At 42.2% G+C, this 21264-nt stretch overlaps 3 protein-coding genes across 5 annotated transcripts in view; 2 read left to right on the top strand and 1 right to left on the bottom strand.

The window, feature by feature from the left end:
• The window catches only part of chek2 (checkpoint kinase 2), a gene marked incomplete in the record, with an annotated part of 7236 nt that extends 5912 nt beyond the window's left edge, over window positions 1–1324 (bottom strand). The window contains 3 exon segments of the mRNA XM_024260212.1: window positions 489–613; window positions 713–984; window positions 1189–1324. Coding sequence (XP_024115980.1) covers window positions 489–613; window positions 713–977 — 390 coding nt within the window.
• A 40-nt stretch (window positions 1325–1364) lies between these two features.
• On the top strand, window positions 1365–6419 carry entr1 (endosome associated trafficking regulator 1). The gene is made up of 10 exons (XM_024260213.2): window positions 1365–1499; window positions 2657–2769; window positions 2835–2903; window positions 2972–3066; window positions 3136–3244; window positions 3307–3380; window positions 3452–3563; window positions 4087–4149; window positions 5314–5453; window positions 5570–6419. Exons 1-10 carry the CDS (start codon window positions 1457–1459, stop codon window positions 5658–5660), a joined length of 909 nt encoding a protein of 302 aa, XP_024115981.1. The 5' UTR covers window positions 1365–1456; the 3' UTR covers window positions 5661–6419.
• A 3269-nt stretch (window positions 6420–9688) lies between these two features.
• ddr2l (discoidin domain receptor family, member 2, like) overlaps window positions 9689–21264 on the top strand; it is a 31973-nt gene continuing 20397 nt past the window's right edge. For 2 of the 3 annotated variants that reach the window (XM_024260253.1, XM_024260249.1), the window contains exon 1: window positions 9689–9967. The gene's annotated coding sequence lies outside the window, so the exon portion shown is untranslated. Of the gene's footprint in view, window positions 9968–19996; window positions 20016–21264 lie in introns of those variants that run through there. The other variant, XM_036213508.1, reaches the window with a different exon arrangement.

The raw sequence follows: 21264 nt of genomic DNA, 5'->3' as shown, positions 1-21264 counted from the left end.
ACAGAGACACAGGTGTACAGTCAGACAGAGACACGCGTGTGTGGTTAGACAGACACAGGTGTGTGGCCAGACAGAGAGGCAAGTGTGATGTCAGACAGAGACACGGGTGTGCGGTCAGACAAAGACACAGGTGTGCATTCAGACAGAGACACAGGTGTGCGGTAAGACAGAGACACAGGTGTGCAGTCAGACAGAGAGACAGCTGTGCTATCAGGCAGAGGCACAGGTCTGCGGTCAGACAGACACGGGTGTGCGGTCAGACAGAGATACAGGTGTGCAGTTAGACAGAGACAGAGATGTGTGTGGTCAGAGAGACACATAGGTTTTCGTCCAGACAGAGACACACAGGTGTGCAGTCAGACAGACAGACAGGTGTGTGTTTAGACAAAGACACAGGTGTGCGTCAGACATAGACACATGTGCAGTCAGATAGAGACAGATATGTGTGGTAAGACAGACAGGTTGGATGACAGCTGCTTGGCTCTCACTCTGAAGATCCTGAAGTGTCTCTTGCTGTAGGTTCTGAAGTATTGGGACCCCCTCTCTTCCGCTTCACCAAAGACGTAGCTACATTTAGAATCCCGTCCAAACAGGTACTCGTCTGCAATGCAGTCTGGAACCCTCAAACAAAGACCAAGTTCTCAATTAGGTCAGGAGTCAAAAGCAGCATCAGAACCACCGGGAATTCTTCAGGTGGGACGGGAGTTATCACCGTGGCTCCGGAAGCCTTGGGCCATGGGCAGCAGGCGGCCCCAGGGTTGTGGTTCCGGTTCTGGCTCCTCTGGAACCGAAGGGAGAGTAACAGGAATGGTGTCCACACTACTCAGAGTCCCAGACCCGCTGGAGGACTGACTGGCTGAAGTGGGCCCGCTAGAAGAACCAGACCCTGGCTGAGACTGAGACTGGAACTTCACCTGGGACGGAGACAAAGTGGACTGGGTCTGGGATGTGCCCTCCTCAGCCGCCTCCTCGGACATTTTGGACCTGCAGAACCAGATAAAGAACCGTGAAATCCGTTTGAATCCTCATTTTCCCTCCATCGTCTGACCGGGACAAAAACCTCGTGAGCAGGACCTTCAGGAACTGGAATTCTGCGCGGGAAAACACATGCAAACAACCGGAACCGGAAGACAAACAAACATTTCTCAGCTGGATGCACAAACACGCTCGGTACCAGGCCACACTCACCGCTGCAGAACTGCTTCTTCCGGGTTTTACAAAAGCCGAACCCGTCCGTCCGAGCGCTGCACGTGCACCGGTCAGCAGCTCTCCTGCGGGACTCTTCGAGTTCCCTGACGTCACGTGAGTCCTGCAGCCACTCAGGAGTCACAGATCGGTCACGTGACAGTGGAGATGGCGGGCGGATTTCCGGGTCTGAACCGGACCAACAAATTCACGATATGAAAGTGTGGCTTAGTTAACCCGACCAAGGCGAACCGAACCGCCTGCGGCTGACATGTCCGGGCAGAGACGCGGAAAGACGTTGATAATCACTGATGGTGAGAGCTTCGGTCCGGTTCTGATCTAAACTCGGATTCTGTTGTTTTGGTTGGGAATCAAGTCATTGACCTTCTTGATCATCACGCAGAAGTTAGCATCTGATTGAGCAGTTTAGGGCAAAGCGCAGGAAACAACATTGAGTCTGCTGCACAGCTGCTAGTCACATCCCATCTTCAGCCTCCAGCTCCAGATCCATCACCACTGATGATGACCCTCTTCTCCAGAACATTCTTACATCCTCCTCCAGGATCTGTGTCTGTCACAGGACAGGAGACGCACCTGTCTCCTCCCACCTGTGTTAGTCTGGACCCACACTTCAGGGCTGCCACGAACGATTATTTTAGTAGTCCACTAAACACTGATTAAACACTGAAAAGTATGAGTTGGCAAAAACAGCTGGCATGTAATATGAAATATTGGCTAAATATTAGCTAAACTCCAAAATAGTCTAAAAAACAAAAAAGCCTTTAATAGCCAAAATAGTTGGCACACACAGCAGAAATATTAGCTAAACTCCAAATTAGCTTGAAAAAATCTCAAATTAGACACAAAAAAAGAATAAAATAAACGAGTATGTCACTGAATTATTAGTTCAACTCCAAAATAGCCTAAAAAAACCTTAATAAATTCCAAAATAGTCCAAAAAGCTAGCAGAACGCCATTACAACTTTCAACTTTACTACACTCTGACTCCATATAATATAAAGTAATGACTAATTATAAAAAAAACTTTAAAAGCATATCTTTTTAACATTATAATGAATAAAAAAAGCAGGAATATTATTCCAGAATAAATCAACTTAAACCTTAAATAACTTTCATTATTTTACTCTTCATGAAAATATACTTTGTTAAAATTATACAAGTTAGAAATAAGCTTAAGATAACAACGAACCATTTATAACAATTAAATAAAATGATCTGGAGGGCCAGATAGTATTACCCGGAGGGCCGGATCTGGCCCCCGGGCCTTGACTTTGACACGTGTACTGTAACTTTTCAACTGTTAACACAATTGTGTTAACAGTTGAAATATTTTTATACTACCTTTATGTGACTCCGTGACTTAGTCTACCTGGGAGAGTTTCATATCCCAAACAAAGAAAAGTCATATTTACAACAGACACATCAAAGACTCTGTCCTTCACATCTACAGATGAGGAGGAGGAGGAGGAGCAGGCGGACCAGCTGAACCCGTTCTCCTTCAGGGAGTTTATGCGCTGGAAGACTCACGACCCAGACGAGGAGCAGGACCAGAACCGAGTGGAGGTAAGGAGACCGTAACTTACAGAATGATGAAGGGGCGGAGCCTCAGCTGTTTGTGGTTCGGTCAGAGGGACTTGCCTCACCTGGATGTGGACGTCAGCAGCTGCTTCCTGTCTGAGACTCACCTGGCACCACAGGTACGATAGTGTTTTCTCTCTTCGTTATTTATCTGGTGTTCAGATGATGTGATGAAAATGTCAATCAGGAGGAGGAGGATTGGGGGCGGAGCTTCCAGTCAGGTGTGGAGAGCACCTCCTCCCTGTGCACTGAAGATGATGAAGAGGAGGAGGAGGAGACCCGGTGAGTCATTACTGAGGTCTCCTGAATGAGTGGTGGAGATCATGACCTTCCTCCTCTGATCTCCTCCAGGTTCTCCTCTAAGCCTGAAGGATCCACAGAGAACTATGAGGGAGACGATGAAACCTCCCTGGCCGAGGCAGCCCCCTCCTGCAGGAGGAGGACACCTCAGATGCAACAGGTAAACCCCCTCATTATCAGCACAGCGCCCCGTCACGCAGCTCAAACAAAACTGTGTCTCAGCTGAAGGAGGAGAACCAGGCTCTGAGGAGGACGCTCATGGAGCTACAGAGGAGAGCCGAGGCTGACCAGCGCAGGTCAGGAGCAGCCAGCCTCACGGCCGGGCTCCTGCCTAGTTACCCAGCATGCCTTTGTTCTTCTCCTGCAGGGTGATGCAGCTCACAGAGGAGCTGCTGCAGAGGAGGCGTCAGGAGGAGAAGGAGGCGCAGGATCTTGAGAACATGGTTCACTCTGTGGAGCAGAACCTGCAGCTGATGACGGTAACACGCGCACAGTCCCCATGCTTTCATCTGCAGGGATGGGAGCTGGGCATGACTTGAAGCCACGCCCCTTTGTCCTCATTGGCTGTTCTCAAATCAAACGGAGGTGTGAAAGCTTACCTGAACTGTGGTGGAGACCAGAAGAGAGAGGTTTGGTTTGCTGGTTAATTCAGTCAATTGGCAAGCTATGAATCAACCAATCAGACGCCTCAATGAAAGCATTTGGTCTCACGGTGAAAACCTCTGATGGACAGATGCTCTGCTTTCAAGTTGAAGGAGAATGAACTAGAAACAAGCTTGGTCCGAATTGATGAGAGCAGTTGCCATAGAAACGGTGACTCAGGACAGATTCAGACTGATGTTTATCATTTTGGTTCCAACATGGTCACTGAATTTACGTAATTTTTCTGGAGCTGGAAACAAACCATTTTCTATGGGTGACGTTACCCTCAGTCCAGTTCTCAAATACAGTCAGATTTCCTACTTGAGCTTTAATCTCTGTGCATTTGTGTTTGTTTGTTAGAAACGAGCAGTCAAAGCAGAAAACACGGTTTCCAGATTGAAGGCGGAGCTTCAGCAGCTGCAGGTGAGACCTTTGACTAGAGGTGGATGAGTTGTTCTTATAATTGTGATGTGTTCAGTTAAAGTTTTTTTATTATTAGTTTGAATTTGAATCTGGTACTTTGTGATGTTGCAATATACACTTTGTCCTCAAGAGGGCGAAATTCCCAAACTCCTCTTTAAGTAGCAGATTTTGTGTTCTTTAATTTAGATATAATTCATAGCAGGATTTCAGGAATAAGGTCAGTGAATAAAGGTTTTTATTGAAGGAAATCTTACTTGAAATGTTTTTCTTTTAACACTCAGACTTTCCATCAAATCTCCACTTTTGTTTCTTCATTTTTGCTGACAGGAATCAGAGTCATGTTAGTGTTCATCTAGTCCAGGAGTGTCAAACTCAATCCCACAAGGAGCCAAAATCCAAAACACGCCTTAGGTCAGGGGTCGAACAGTATAAACATTTATTAAACACTTTTTAAAACTACATTTTTAAAACTTTAAAACCACAACTTTTTAACATAATTATGAACTAGATATATAGCATTACCTGTGATAATGCTAGTGTGAATGCTGTAAGCTGAATTTGGTTGCTGAAGATGCTAATTGAAATCACTGAAGCTAATAGCTGGAAACGCTGAAGCTGATAGCCAACCAAAATATTAGCTACATGCCAAATTAGCCGAAAAAGCTTTAAAAAAATTACGTTAGCCAAAACAGCTAGCATGTAGCTGCAAAACAGCTAAACTTCAAAATAGTCTAAACAAAAACAAAAAAAACCCTAAATTTGTCAAAACAGCTGGCGTGTAAATATTAGCCCAACTCCAAAACAACTTAAAAAAACTTAAACAGTATAATTAACCAAAACAGTTAGCATGTCGTTTAAATATTAATTAAATTCCTAATTAGCCTACAAAATCTTAGTAAATGCCAAAATAGTCCAAAAAGCTAGCAGGATTTCAATTTTTAAAACATAACTTTTTAACACAATGAATAATAAAAAGACAGGAATATTATTGCTGATCTGGAGGGCTGGATATAATTACCCAGAGGGCCGGATCTGGCCCCCGGGCCTTGATTTTGACACGTAATTTTGTGTGTTCTTGTTGTTTTTTTGCTCTGGTCTTCAAAATCATCCTCTGAGGTGAACCAGAACCTTTGGGTCTGAAGCTCACATTCTGTGGTGTTTCAGGGGGAGGTTCAGCGTCTGGGCTCGGAGAACAGCACCCTGAAGGCAGCAGAGTCTCAGGTTGTCATGACGATGAGGCAGAACGCTCAAGTGGCTTCTGAGTACTTGAACAAAACGACGAGCCACGCCTACTCCTCCATCCGGTCAGTACTGGCTCTGGTGTTTGGGTCTGAGCAGAACTCTAAATTCTACAGAGACTCCTGTCAATGCTAACGAATCTTTAGTTAAAGGTGGTTTAAAAAGTCATGTCTGTGTGCAGTCAGCTGATGGGGGAAGCAGAAACTCTCCGCCTGGTGTCTCAGCTCCTTCAATCCATCGATAAGATCTCAGGCGTGGATGCAGAGTCCTGAGCTGCTCCTCATCCTCTGCTCTCTGTCACGTCAGAGGTCAGAGGTCAGAGGGCAGGGCCGCCGTCCAGGGACGCTGATGAAGCTTCACGCTGAACTTGAACTACAAAGTTTCTGCATCTCCTGGTGGGAAGTGAAGCTGCCTTTCAGCAAAAGATTTAAAATCTTCCACATTTACTGTAAAGCTTCTGTTTTTTGAACCGTTTGCGGTCATGTTTTCCTCTCTAAACTCTTTGAGTCATGAACACGCCACCAACAAGGCTGTTTTCATCGTAAATTTCCATGGAAACCAGAAGAAGTTCCAGCTTTGGAGAATTCTCTGCTCAGTTGTTCCTATTTGAAGGGCAGCTGTGGATCACAGACTGCCATCTAGTGGTGTGGAGTGGTCTCGTCAAGTGAAGAATATCTGATCGCCTCTGACTGAACCGGAAATGCAAACCTGCTCAGCCTTCATTCATGTGCACGTTTGCATCCTGCTTTACAGGAACAACGTTCATGTTAACATGATTTTTTCAGGACCACCATTTGAAAGGATTGACCCTCTGTGGTTGCCATAGTTGCAGTTCATGAAAAGTTTTTGGTGAGGTGTTACAGACTTGTGCCATAACGCTTCATTTAAGGATGAATCGTGCTGCCAGAATGTGTCATTGCTATATTTTTAGAGGGAAATAAATGATGAATGTTTTTATCAAATGTCTTATAATGCATAAAATCACTTCAGAAAGCTGTCTGCCTTTTTTTGCTATAAAGTGTATAAAATGATGAATTGATCTAAAACGTGTCAAAGTTAAGGCCCGGGGGCCGGATCCAGCCCTCCAGGTAATTCTATCCGGCCCTCCAGATCATTTTATTTGATTATTATTAATGCCCCCGATGTTATCCTGCGCTTATTTCTAACTTGTATAATTTGGGAAAATATTTGTTTTTTATGTAAGTAAAATATTGAAAGATATTTAAGGTTCAGTTGATTTGTTCATAATTATGTTTAAAAAGTTAGGGTTTTTAAGTTTTAAAATTGGCATTCTGCTAGCTATTTGGGCTAATTTAATCTTTTTGAAAGTTTTTCTAGGCTGTTTTGGAGTTAGGCTAATATTTACACATTAGCTTTTGGCTAATCTAGGCTTTTTCAGTTATTTAGGATATTTTGAAGTTCAGCTAATATCTCAGCTGAAGCTAGCTATTTGTGTGTTTTTTAATAGTTTTTAGGCTATGTTAGAGTTAAGCTAATCTTTTATCTTCATGCTAGTGTTGTTGGCTACATTAGACATTTTACCTTTTTTTTTAGCTATTTTGGCATTTAGTCAATTTTAGCAAGCTCTCAGCTTCAGTGTTTAGCGATCAATTTCAACATCTTCAGCAGCCAAATTCAGCTTACAGCATTCACACTAGGACTATTGGAGGTAATGCTATGTATCTGGTTCATAATTAAAAAGTTACGGTTTTAAAGTTTTAAAAATGTAGTTTTATTGTGTTCAATGAATGTTTTTCCTAGTTGGCCTAAGGGGTGTTTTAGGTTTCGGCTCCTTGTACAGTTGAGTTGAGCAGACATTGTATTGGTGGATAAAGAACAGAGAAAGCCGTTGTGGTGGATGTCTCAGTACCAAGAGATGGTAACATCAAGAAGAAGGAACAGAAACTGGAGAAATACCAGAGAGGAACGTGAGAAAGCTTTGAAGGTGAAAGTGACAGTGGTACTGGTGGTAATTGGAGCACTCGGGGCTGTAACCTCCAATGAATTAATGAAATAATTCATAAGTCGTTCATTATTTGATTAATTCATTCCTCCAATTTTCACTGCATTTTTTTACATCTACCCATTCTAAGATCAATATAATATCATTCATTCTACCCACACACCCATTCATCTCGTTCTTTCACGCATTAGTGTTATTTTACCATATATATGTACATATTCACATATTCAATTTGTTTTTGCTCTCACACAAATCTCTGCATTTACCCAGACTTTGGACCGGCACATGAAAATGGATTGTGTCCTCTTGTGGTTACATTACACTCACTCACCCATTTCATCCATTCTCCATTCATTCATCTTTTATTTATTTATATGTTTAAATTATAAGAATAAATAACATCAAACAATACAAAATTGAATTAAAAATATGAAAAGGAGCTGAAAAAACCTGTATTATCTAATCTTAATGCAGAATCAAGAAAAGTACATCAAAGAAAATGCTAGTTTGGTCTATTTAAAGTTTAGGGTTTTTTTTTCAGTGAGCTCGCTAGCATGCTAGAGCAGAGTTCACTAGCTCAACACAGAGAAGCTCGCTAGCATGCTAAAGGAGAGCTCGCTATAGCTCGATACAAAGGAGCTTACTGACATTCTATGCAGAACTTGCTAGCTCAATACAGGGGAGCTTGCTAGCAAGCTGCAGTGGGGCTAAGCTTTCTACAGTGGAGCTTGCTAGCTTGCTACAGATGAGCTTGCTAGCTTGCTACAGAGGAGCTCCATAGCATGCTACAGCTGAGCTTTCTAGCTCAATACAGTGGAGCTTGCTAACATGCCATAGCAGAGATTGCTAGCTCAATACAGTGGAGCTTCCTAGCTCACTAGCTCAAAACAGGGGAGCTCGCCAGCATGCTGCAGTGGAGCTTGCTAGCTCACTACAGTGGAGCTTGTTAGCATGCTACAGTGGAGCTTGTTACAGAAGAGCTTACTAGCTTGCTACAGATGAGCTCACTAGCGTGATACAGAAGAGCTTGCTAACATGCTACAGTGGAACTCACTAGCTAAAAACGGGGGAGATCACCAACATGCTGCAGTGGAGCTCGCTAGCTCGCTACAGTGGAGCTTGCTACAGCGGAGCTTGCTAGCATGCTACAGCGGAGCTCACTAGCGTGATACAGAAGAGCTTGCTAACATGCTACAGCGGAACTCAGTAGCTCAAAACGGGGGAGCTCACCAACATGCTGCAGTGGATCTCGCTAGCTCGCTACAGTGGAGCTTGCTAGCTCAATACAGCAGAGCTTGCTAGCTTGCTACAGCTGAGCTCACTGGCCCAATAAAGGGGAAATTACTAGCTCGGTACAGTGGAGCTTGCTACAGCGGAGCTTGTTGGCATGCTACAGCGGAGCTCACTAGCTTGCTACAGCAGAGTTGCTAGCTTGTTACAGCGGAGCCTGTTGGCATGCTACAGTAGAGCTTGCTAGCTTGTTACAGAGGAGCTAGCATGCTACAGTAGAGCTTGCTAGCTTGTTACAGAGGAGCTCGCTAGCTTGCTACAGCAGAGTTGCTAGCTTGTTACAGCGGAGCCTGTTGGCATGCTACAGCAAAGCTTACTAGCTTGTTACAGAGGAGCTAGCATGCTACAGTAGAGCTTGCTAGCTTGTTACAGAGGAGCTAGCATGCTACAGTAGAGCTTGCTAGCTCTATACAGAGGAGCTCGCTAGCATGCTACAACAGAACTTGCTAGAATGCTACAGTGGAGCTCACTAGCTTGCTACAGAAGAGCTCGCTAGCACGCTATGCTGTCCGCTAAGTGGCTGGCTAGTGTAGCGAGCTAACCTACTGAGTCCTTCTTATCTCAATGTGGGCAAACACAGGTGCGCCCACCACAGAAGCTGCAGACAAACCCATTTGGGGTTAACATCTTCTGCTTTTAAACCACATAGGGCCTTGCTGGCTGGGATTCAGCAAACAGCTGTTTCAGATTCTGATCCAGTATCTGCTGATAGAATGATCTTATTTCATGACAACCAGTGTGTTCCTTCAGCTTCATGGCTGAAGTCAGGAGGAGGAGGAGTTGGTGGACTCTCATTCGTTCTTTATCTTGTACCTCCACATCTGTCACTGTCTCAGCATGTCCACCATGTTCTGTTTCTGTTCTCTGAAGATCAGATGTTTGCAGACGTTCTCTGGAGTGTCTTCTCTGCTGGGTTATAATCTTTTTAGCATCTTCAAACCAAAGTCAGAAACTAAGTTTGTAGGAGAGGCTCCCCCTCCCTCTGCTGATCTCCTTCTTCTCAGATATCAAGGGCTCATGTTGCCTCCTCCTCCTCCTCCTCCTCCTCCTCCTCCTCCTCCTCGGAAACGGGATGTGATGTAAAATCTTAGAAACTTTTTGTCCCTCGCTGAGCAGAACTTTGTCCAACGACGCTTCCAGCTTTTCCAGCCTCAGAGGACGCACGCAGAGCCGGTCCCGGAGCGCAGCAGGCGCCGCTCTCCTGCGCCATGATCCCGTGAGCCGCTCCGCGCACGGACACGCACGCGCGGCCCGAAGCCGAGCCGAGCCGAGCGGGCCACACTGGTCCGAGGCTCGCAGCTGGATCCGGAGGATAACTGCGGCCCGGTGAGCAACCCGAACCGACGGAACGAATCCGATGCAGGGTCACGGTGACGTCAGACAGCAGAAACCCGATAGAAGAACAGAACCAGACCGAAAGGTTCGCGTGGAGCAGAACCAGGGATTCAAGCCCACGCGCACAGACTAGGGAAGCCACCAGCGGTTTGGGTCGGTCTGGTTCTGGTCGGGTTTGAAGGTTCTGGAACTCTGTGCAGTTATTCCTGAGCAGAAACGGAATAATAGAAGCGATTTAAATCTATCCAGGAGATCTGGACTCCAGAATGAAGATTGAGATGGAGAATTAAAATGACTCAACCGGAACAATAATATGAGAATAAACTCCAGAGGAAGTGTTTGATTGAGATTAACTCTAGATCAGGAGTGTCAAACTCAATCACACAAGAGGCCAAAATCCAAAACACATCTTAGGTCACGGACTGAACAGGATAAACATTTAATGAACACATTAAAACTACATTTTTAAATCTTTAAAACTGTAACTTTTTAACATAACTATAAACTAGATATAGCATTACCTGTGATAATGGTAGTGTGAATGCTGTAAGATGAATTTAGCCGCTGAAGATGCTGAAGTTGATGGTTAAAAACGCTGAAGCTAATAGCTAAAATACTAGCTAAATACAAAATTACCATAAACTAAAAGAAAAAGAAAAACTTAGGTTAGCTGGAAAAATAGCTTCACTTCAAAAGAGCCTCCGGGCCGCACACCAGTACCGGTCTGGTTAAGAGATGTGGACCGCACCGGTATCCTGACCTTAACTGTAACCCGGTACTTGACAGGCGGTACCAGACGTGGATCAGTTCTGGTACCAGATGCAGACCAGGCAAGGGTAAAGGTACCGGTACCAGCCGTGTCCAGAGGTTTGGTCCATGACAAAAAGTTACATTTTTAAAATTGTAGTTTTAGAGTGTTCAATAAATGTTTATCCTGTTCCGGACCTAAGGTGTGTTTTGGATTTTGGCCCCTTCTGTGATTGAGTTTGACACCCCTGGACTAGATTAATATTCATCACTGAGAAATTACAGATTAAAGAAGATTTAATCAATACGATTTTTACTCCATTTTGGATTGAAGTACAACAATAGAAGATCAAATCTAAAATAAAAGAGCATCAATGAAATAGTAAACCACAGATTTTAATTAAAATTCCAATCTCATTATTTCACTAATTCATTTTACAGTATGTGAACTGTACCAGATTAATATAAATATATTCAATTCGTAAAGTAGATTATCAATATATTTCTAAAAATATCTATAAATTAGTAAACTCAAAGTTAAATTGACTTAAATAACCGAAATATATTAAAAGAAATTGGAGTCGAATCAATTCAGGCTTTTGTGAATCACATCGAATTGTTTCTGGAAATTCTAATTGATACCCCCTACTCCAGATTAAGGTGCATCAGCAAAATCTGTTGAATTCATGTGAGATTAAAACCAAATTTATTTAGAAAGATAACAAATGACACAGAAACTGCACCAAGGAGATGTTTTACCTGGGATGAAAGTATGTTATTGAGACATTCAACCCAGATTGAAATTCTTCAAGGTGCATTAGGATCCAGTTTTATGCATATTACTGAGGAATCCGTCTAAAAGAGTTAAAACCCAGGATTCAAATCAATGATGACAAATTAAAGGGAAACATTTTTACGGTTAAATGATGCTGAATGAAAATCAGGGCTGGATGATCAGACGAACGATTGATGGATTTCTGAGCTGAAGGTGTGTGCGTGTGTGTGTGTGGGAGGGGTCCATTTACGCCCACATTTGAGTGCTGAACAGGGGGCGGAGCCTCCTCACAGGTCAAAGGTCAGGTCAGACTGCATACATTCTGTATTTTGAGATATAGGAGGCTCCTCTTTCATGTTTCTGCCGTCGCCATGGTTACAGTCAAACTTGGTTGGATTCAGTTTTTAGCTTATAAAGTATTAAAAAAAACATTTAAAACATAAAAAAATGTTATTGTTGGGTTGTTATTGGGGTTTTATTTTGGTTCAGATTATGCAGACAAAGACTAATAATTTTTTATTAGTCATATAAGTCCTTTATGGAGTTTTGGTGACATCACAACACTAATCAGGGAAGAGGGTGGCCTCCTCAGAACAGGAAACCTCAGACTCAGACTGGTGGTTGTGCTGGTGGTCCTTTGCTGTTCAGTTCTGTGGTTTCTGTGTTAGAATCCCATCAGGGATGGCACTGGATCCCTTTATGTGAAAATATTCTGGACACACTCAATTATCAGAGCAAATTGGTCGATTCTAACCTGCTTCATTTTTATGTGTAAACACTAATAAAAACTGCAATTCTTTGATAGTCCTCCCCCCAGTGAAAGCTCGCCTCAGCACGCTACGCTCTAACCAGCAGCTTTGCTCTGATCATCTTTTGATCTATTGTAAACTTGTTCCCAGAGGTCCGTTTGATTATGACATTTCCAGACAAAGATTTAAGGACATGGGGAAGCTGGAGTTCATTAGAAACACACCTCTGTATTGACTGTTGGCACAGGAGTAAGCCTCTGCTGATATCCCATCAGCCCTTTGTTTACACTCTCTCCCATTAGCTTACAGCTTCTCACACTCAAAAACCTAAAGTCAGGGTCGATGCTAAAGGTTTCAACAGCTTTTAACATATATGTCAAAGTCAAGGCCTGGGGGCCAGATCCGGCCCTCCAGATCATTTTATTTTATTGTTATGAATGACCTGATGTTATCTTGTGCTCATTTCTAACTTGTACAATTTTGACAAAGTATATTTTTATGGAGAGTCAAATATTGAAAGTTATTTAATGTTTAAGTTGATTTATTCTGGAATAATATTCCTGCGTTTTATTATGCTAAAAAGTTACGGTTTTAAAGTTTTAAAAAATTGTCATTATGCTAGCTTTTTTGACAGTTTTGGCATTTACTAAGATTTTTATGCCATTTTGGAGTTTAGCTAATATTTAAAAGCTAGCTGTTTTGACTAGTTATTTTTTTTTCTTCAATTTTTTAGGCTATTTTGACATTTTTTCATCTACATCCTAGCTGTATTGGCTGAACTAAGTTTTTTTTCTAGTTTTTTAGGCTAATTTGGCATTTAAATAATATTTAGCTGGTTATCAACTACAGTGTTTTTATCTATCAATTTCAGCATCTTCAGCGGCCAAATTCATCTTACAGCATTCACACCAGCTCTATTGCAGGTAATGCTATATATCTAGTTCATAATTATGTCAAAAAGTTATGGTTTTAAAAAGTTTCAGTTTTAATAATGTAGTTTTAGAGTGTTCAATAAATGTTTATCCTGTTCAGTCCACGACCTAAGGTGTGTTTTGGATTTTGGCCTCTTGTGTGGTTGAGTTTGACACCCCTGGCTTATAATGTCATTCAACCAATCAGAATCTAGAAATGGACACATAGTTCATAAGACGTGCTGAGGGCTGCATATCGGGGCCAGTAGAGATTTGGGCTGCATTACCTGAATGAAGACGTGAGTTTCTACGTTTGTGGAGATCCACGCTGTGTCCTGCAGGACTGCACTCTGTGCTCGTGCAGGGCGCGGTGTCAGGATCGTGCTCAGGTTATTTTCAGACCTGAAACATGAACTGCTCCCTCACAAACACCTGAGAGAAACCGCCGGGTCAGTCGGTCCAGGTCTGACTCCCAGAACCTCTCAGGGCCCGCTTTTCCTCAGTCTTTGTTGTCATATCTGAGTTGTGTTTGGTGTTGTAATATTTCTGTCATCTGAAAGGAGTTTGAGATTCCCCAGCAGGAACATCTGGAGATGATTGTCCCGCTTCTTCTGGAAGCTTCTTTGTGAGTTCCTCCATCATCAGACCTTAGCCTTCGTTGGTTTAACGTTTTTATTCTTTTACAAACAATATTATGTCAAAAAAGCATGAACTGAAATGACTCTATGGCTAAGGCTGCATAGCTACGTGTGTTGCCATGGTAACCATTTTGGGGGTGGAGCCATACGTTTTGTGAAAGAGCTATATGAATGTTTGACGGTCTGAAAATTGAAAAGCAAGAATGTTTTTAAAGGAGTCTAAGTTTCTGAGGAGGCTGCAGAGGGGAGGAGCGTTTAGCGTTCTTGCCTCACGGTGAGAAGGCGCTGGTTCAAATCCCAGCGGGGTTCTTTCTGTGTGGAGCTTACATGTTCTCCTCGTGCATGTGTGGGTCTCCTCCCACACTCCAAAAACTAGATGATTAGGTTCATGGGTGATGGTTCCTGCAACAGACTGGCCACCGAACCCCACCTTCACCCAGCAGCAGCTGGGATAGGCTCCAGCAGCCCTGCAGACTCACAGATGGATGGAGGTTTCTGAGAATTCACCGTTGAAATGAAGCAGCAGTTATGATCCGTGGGGATGGCATTACGAAGAACAGTCTGTGGTCACAGCTGCTGCTTTACATCCCATCGTAAAGATGCTCAGAGATGCGGGCAGCGAGGATGAGGAGCAGAGCTGCACGCCACATGTTGGGCTCGGAATGGTCCAGACCAGAGTTCATTTTCTCACACTCCAGTCCAGAACCGCAGAACTCTGACGGATTCCAGGATCTTTTGATGCTGTTTTTTTTTTTTTTTTTAATGAAATATGTTATTCAAACAAATAATTCAGATTTCAAACCCTTAAACCACATGTGTCAAAGTCAAGGCAATTATATCTTAACTTCTGACCAAGTTCAGGGAAGCTTCAGGGTGACTTCATCTGTGGTCTTCATCATCTTGAACCAGCATTACTCTTCCTCATCCCTTCATGACAGTTCACTGTTTTTGTGGAGAAATAAAATCCCGTTTCTCCTTCAGATGGTTTCCCTCACAAACATGCGTTCCTGACTCTGTTTTAGTGAGTTTCTCCTCTTCATTTCCCGTCCGGCTGCTGTCAGCTCTCTGTCCACTCTCCAAACTCTTTCTGGATTTTTGCTGACTTGCAGCTTCTACCTCGAGATGGTCAGGACTTTGCCGACCCCCACACTCCCACCCCCCGCTGCCCCTGTCAGGTGTGTTTGACGGTTCACCTCCGAGTCTCGTGTCAGCTCCGAGCTGAGCATGTTAAGTCAGGCGCCGGGCATTCTTCACATTCCAGCAGCTGAAGCTGCAGCTCCAACACACCAGTGCAGTCTGGGAAATGGTCAGACCATGGTCATCATCAATACAGTTTGGTCTCGAATCCATGCAGAGGAGGTTTGTTCATCACCTGAAGGTGCAGACGCCAGTGCTCCTGTTCCGGTGCTGCAAAGAAGTCTGTATGTCAGGAGTGTCAAACTCAATCGCACAAGGGGTCAAAATCCAAAACACACCTTAGGTCACGGGCAGGATAAACATTTATTGAAGACTCTAAGACTTAATTTTAACATAATTATGAACTAGATATATAGCATTACCTGTGATAATGCTAGTGTGAATGCTGTAAGATGAATTTGGCTGCTGAAGATGATGAAATTGATACCTAAAAACGCTGAAGCTGATAGCCAGCTAAACTATTAGCTAAATGCAAATTAGCCTAAAAGACCTAGGTTAGCCAAAACAGCTAGCATGTAGCTGAAATTAGGGCTGGGTTGAAAAAAATCAATTAATTGATTTGAATTGACTTCAGCTTTTTTTCAGTTTTTAACCTGTTCCTGGGGCATTTTTCTGTTGATGGAGGATATATGTGGAGGAAATTAAGGAAAAAATTGTATTAAAATTATACTAAAATATTTCTTTATTCAAATCTTTGTTAATCAGGAGCAGATGACAAAATGCATTTTTAAAAGATCACATTTGTGACGTAGAAAATACAGTGAGCGGGCGACAGGCTCTCTGTTCAGCTGCATCCTCTTGTAGACAAACAGATCCATGAATGTCTTTGTTTTCTTCGTCTGAGCTGGAATCTGGATCAGAACTGTACAGCTTGATAGCAACAGTATTTTTGTTGCACCACTAATGTTAGGTGAGGGGCAGTGGGAGTGAGTGTAAATGGCGTATACTTGTGAAGCGCTTTCTACCCTCCTTCAAGGGCCCAAAGCGCTTCACAGTCACAGACCCATTCACCCATTCACACATTCACACACTGGTGGTGGCTCCGCTGCCGAACACTGGCGCCAACCTCCCACCAGAGGCAATTCGGGGTTCAGTGTCTTTCCCAAGGACACTTCAACAGATGGGCAGGCAAGACGGGAGTCGAACCTGCTCACTTCTGATCACTATGCCCTAGAAAGCGACACAAGTTCTTAGATTTTGGCTAAAAATGTCATAATGATCATTAAAAGTCCACAGAAAACGTGTTTACAATAGATCAAAAGATGATCGGAGTTGAGCTTCAGCAGAGTTGGAAATAAAGCCAAACAAAGTTCTCTAATACTTATAGGTAATACTCACCTGTGTGTCTCCACCCAACAGTGAAACCAGCTTTTCAGAATTTGTGTTTTTTCAGTTTTATGCCGGTGGACATTTTCAGTTCAGAACCACAGACATATTTTAACTGGACTAGTCATTTCTGGTCCCCTATAGCACATGTGTCAAAGTCCCGGCCCAGGGGCCGGATCCGGCCCTCCAGATCATTTTATTTTATTTTTATTAATGGATTGATCTTATCTTGTGCTTATTTTTAACTTGTATAATTTTGACAAAATATATTTTTATGGAGAGTAAAATATTGAAAGTTATTTAAGGTTTAAGTTGATTTATTCTGGAATAATATTCCTGCGTTTTATTATGTTAAAAAGTTACGGATTTAAAGTTTTAAAAATGGACAATCTGCTAGCTTTTTGGACTATTTTGACATTTACTAAGATTTTTTAGGCTATTTTGGAGTTTAGCTAATATTTACATGCAAGCTGTTTAGGCTAATTTAGGCTTTTTATCTTTTATAGTTTTTTTGCTATTATGAAGTTAGGGTAATCTTTTGGCTTTATGTGAGCTCTGTTGGCTAAATGTATGCTAGCTGTGTTAGCTAAATTAGAAATGTTACCAGTTTTTTAGGCTAATTTGGCATCCAGCTAATATTTTAGCAAGCTCTTAGCTTCTCTCAGCTATCAACTTCAGTGTTTTCAGCTATTAGCTTCAGCGTTTTAGTTATCAATTTCAGAATCTTCAGCAATTCATAGTAATAGTATTCATAGCTTTTTTTATTCATAGTTATGTAAAAACGTTACGTTTTTAAAGCTTTTAAATACAGTCTTAGATTCTTCAATAAATGTTTATCCTGTTCGGCCCGCGACATGTTTTGGATTTTTTCCCCTTGTGCGATTGAGTTTGACACTCCTGCTCTACAGGATCCTGATTGGCAAAAATGAAGCTTTTAGAAGGTGGTTGTCCATATTACCTGGAGTTTGTTTCATCCACTTCTGCCATTCAAGAACAGGCTGTTTAGCTGGTCAGAGAAAAGTCAGATTTTTGTTGTACATGTTTATGTAAAGTTGGACATTTTGATAAGACAGTCAGATCTCTTCTCTCTGCCTCCAGGGTACATGTGAGGAACTACAAACATTTGTATTTTCTGGATTTACTATGAATTTAGGACCGGCGGCCGCCTCTCAGCACAGAACATGGAATCTTTTGATCAGTCTGTGGGAAGGTGACCTGATTCCATACAAACGTAAAGCACACATGTGTTCAGGTGAGCAGTCACACCTGACCAGGGACGATCAGAACAGCAGGCAACCCTAGTGTGGATCAAACCAGGACCAAACGTGTCACAAAAACGAGCTCAGAACCCCCCAGGTCCAAAACCGGGCATGTGACGCTCTGTGGACAATTGGATCAGGTTCTCACAGAGTCAAAAACAAACTCACACCTGAAATGTTGGTTAAGCACAAACGGAGGAATGTTTGAATCCGTTTGAGGTAAAGCAGTGATTTTTCTAAGCGAGGGTGAAGAGCGTTGTGCTCTGAGGTCAGCCGGCCGTGTTCCTGCAGCCTCATTCGTCTCCTCTGCAGCTTTTCCTGGCTGGACAGTTTTTTCTCTCTGTGAACTCATTCTCTTCTCTTTCACCCCAGCGAGCGACAAACATGCAGATTCCTGTGTGCAGCAGTCAGGCAAATGGTGGGGGTGGGGGGCAGATTCCTGTGTGTTTGTGCGCTTAGAGAGCAAGGCTCACGCAGACAGAGAAAAGAGAGAGAGAGCTCCAAGTTGCGTTAAAAGTTAGGAATGCTGAGGCTTTTAGTTGTTCTGACGAAGGAGGAGGAAGAGGAGGAGGAGGGACAGAGGAGAGCAAAAGGAAAACAGAGATGAGTGGAGAGGGAGGGCAGGAGAAATGGAGGAGTCTTCTTCTTCAGCTTTATTTGAACTAGTAAGAGTCCATGGCCAAACGTTCTCACCTCAGGGATGATTTAGAGTTAGTGTTTCTGGACTGTAGCAGGAAGCCAGAAAAACCCCCTCATGAGTGAGGAGAACATGAAAACTCCACACAGAAAGGTCCCAGACGGGATTTGAACCAGAGCCCCTGACGGGACTGTGCTAACCGTTGTGCTAAGACAGGGGTGTCAAACTCAATCACAGAAGGGGCCAAAATCCAAAACACCGTAGGTCACAGTCCGAACAGGAGAGACATTTATTGAACACTCTAAAACCATAACTTTTTAACATAATTATGAACTAGATATAAATCCTAACCTGTGATAATGCTAGTGTGAATGCTGTAAGCTGAATTTGGCTACTGAAGATGCTGAAATTAATAGCTAAAAATGCTGAAGCTGATAGCCAGATAAAATATTCACTAAATGCCAAACTAGCCTAAAAAAACGTGAAAAAAAACTAGGTTCGCCAAAACAGCTAGAATGTAGCAAAAAATAGCTAAACTTCCAAAATTGCTGAAAAAACTGAGAAAAGCCTAAATTAGCCAAAACAACAAGCATGTAACTATTAGCCTAACTCCAAAAGAGCTAATGTGAATACTGTTAGCTGAATTTGTCCGTTAAAGCTCCCAGCAATGATAGCTGAACATGGTGAAACTAACAGCTAAAAACGCTGAAGCTGATAGCTAAAAAAATAACTGAAGCTGATAGCCAGCTTAAATTAGCTAAAATATTAGCTAAATCCCAAGTTAACCCTAAAAAAAACTACAAAAAAAATTAATTAGGTTAGCCAAAACAGCTAATATGTAGCTGAAAAAACTCCCTCAACTTCAAAATAGCCCAAAATACTGAGAAAAGCCTAAATTAGCCAAAACAGCTAGCAGCTAGTGTGAATGCTGTTAGCTGAATTTGTTTGCTGAAGATTCTGATGGTGATAGCTGAATATGCTGAAACTGGTAGCTAAAACGCTAAAGCTGATAGCTGAACATGCTGAAGCATTGCTAAATCCCAAATTAGCCTAAACAACAAAACAAAAAAACTTAGATTAGCCAAAACAGCTAGCATGTAGCTGAAAAAATAGCAAAACCATAAAATAACCGGTGGATCTTCACGTCAAAGGCTTGCATTGTTCAGACAAAAATAAAAGAGGAGCCGTAGAATTTTTCTAAATTTAGGAATTGAATTCTTCATGATGGGAGAAAATCTAGGAAAACTTTCTAGAAGATTTTTCTTTGTTGTTGGAAACTCCTGCTGTGGGAGCTTTGTGAAGCTTTTTAATCAACACCTTTTCTTTGTTGATCAGTAGAAGCTGATCCTGTTTGATTGACTTCTTTTTGCTCAAGAAGGACAATCCCAGATAAAGGTGATTTGGTAAAGATCGGGGTTTAAACACAAAATCTTTAACGTTCTGTAACTTTCCAACTGTTAACAGGAACATTCCAGTAGATTCTAAAGGAAAAAAGCGGCGATTTACAGTAAATCAAAGAACATAAACACTGAAGCTCCGGTGTTAAAGGGTTAAGTTGTCTTCATGTTCCCTCAGCTCGGGGGTCACGTGTCTCTGCTGTCTGATGAGCGACAGGGCAGGAATCCGAACCGCAGCCAGCTGGTTACATAAAGCGGCCTCACTTCCTGCAGGATTTCATCAGAGAGGGAGACAGATTGTTTCCAGAGGGTTTGTCTTCTTCTGCGGCCGTGAGGAGCAGTCTCAGAGTTGCATCATGTTCAGGGCCGTGGTTCCTCCTCCACGCTGAACCTCAGATTTTAGGTCAGGTTTGTTGGCTCAGAGGCGCTTCGTCGCTGATTGTTGCTGGCTTGAAGCCTTGTTTCAGAAACAGCAGATCTGTCTTTGTGTTGTTTGGTCCTGGTGGGACCTGTCAGGAAGTTGGGCATCATTTCATGTCAGCGTCATTTGACAGACTGACTTGCTTCACAAGCCACAAAAACTCTTATTAGGTTGTTTCTGAAAGAACAAACATGAATTCAAACATGAGGTGAAAGACTCCTCCATGTCAAACAAGGTGGAGGTACAGCAGAGGTTTGACAAACTGGATCAGAACGAACATCGACCACAGGGGGGTCAAACTCAATCGCACGAGGGGCCAAAATCCAAAACACACAGTAGGTCGAGGGCCGGATAAACATTTACTGAACACTCTAAAACTATATTTTAAAACTTAAAACTGTAACTTTTTAACATAATTATCAAATAGATTTATAGCATTACCTGAGATAATGTTACTGTGAATGTTTCAGGCTTTAAATGCTGAAGCTGATAGCCATCTAAATATGACTTAAATGCCAAATTAGCCTAAAAAAACAGCTACCATGTAGCTGAAAAAATAGCTAAACTTCAAAACAACCTAAAACTGAAAAAAGCCCAAGTTAGCCAAAACAGCTAGCGTGTAAATATTAGCCTAATTCCAAAACAGACTAGAAAACAAAAAAAGTCTAAATATTAGCAAACTACAAAATAGCCTAAAAAACTTAAAAAAACCCTAAATTACCCAAAACATGTAGCTGAAATATTAGCACACTCAATAACAGCTTAAAAAAGTAAAAAAGCCTAAATTAGCCAAAAGAGCTAGCATATAGCTGAAATTGTAGCTAAACTCCGAAATACCGGTATCCAAAAAAAGAAAACAAATACAAAATTAGCCAAAATATCTAGCATGTAGCTGAAATATTAGCTAAACTCCAAAATAGCCTAAAAAATCTTAGTAAATACCAAAATAGTCCAAAAAGTTAGCAGAATGCCAATTTTTAAAACTTTAAAAAAGCAACTTTTTAACATAATTATGAAAAATTCTGGAATATTATTCCAGAATAAATCAATTAAACCTTGAAGAACTTTTAATATTTTACTATCCATAAAAATGTATTTTGTCAAAATTATCCAAGTCAGAAATGATCTCAAGATAACATCGGGCCATTAATAACAACTAGATTTGCAATTCCTGAAGAAATTGCGTCTGATTGCTGAAAGCAATAGCGCTTTGAAGCATTTTACAGCCGCA

This window comes from Oryzias melastigma, linkage group LG9, assembly GCF_002922805.2.
Source record: "Oryzias melastigma strain HK-1 linkage group LG9, ASM292280v2, whole genome shotgun sequence".
NCBI classification, from domain to species: Eukaryota; Metazoa; Chordata; class Actinopteri; order Beloniformes; family Adrianichthyidae; genus Oryzias; species Oryzias melastigma.
Note: the sequence above shows the minus strand (reverse complement) of the source record. Positions and strands in the feature narration are given on the sequence as shown.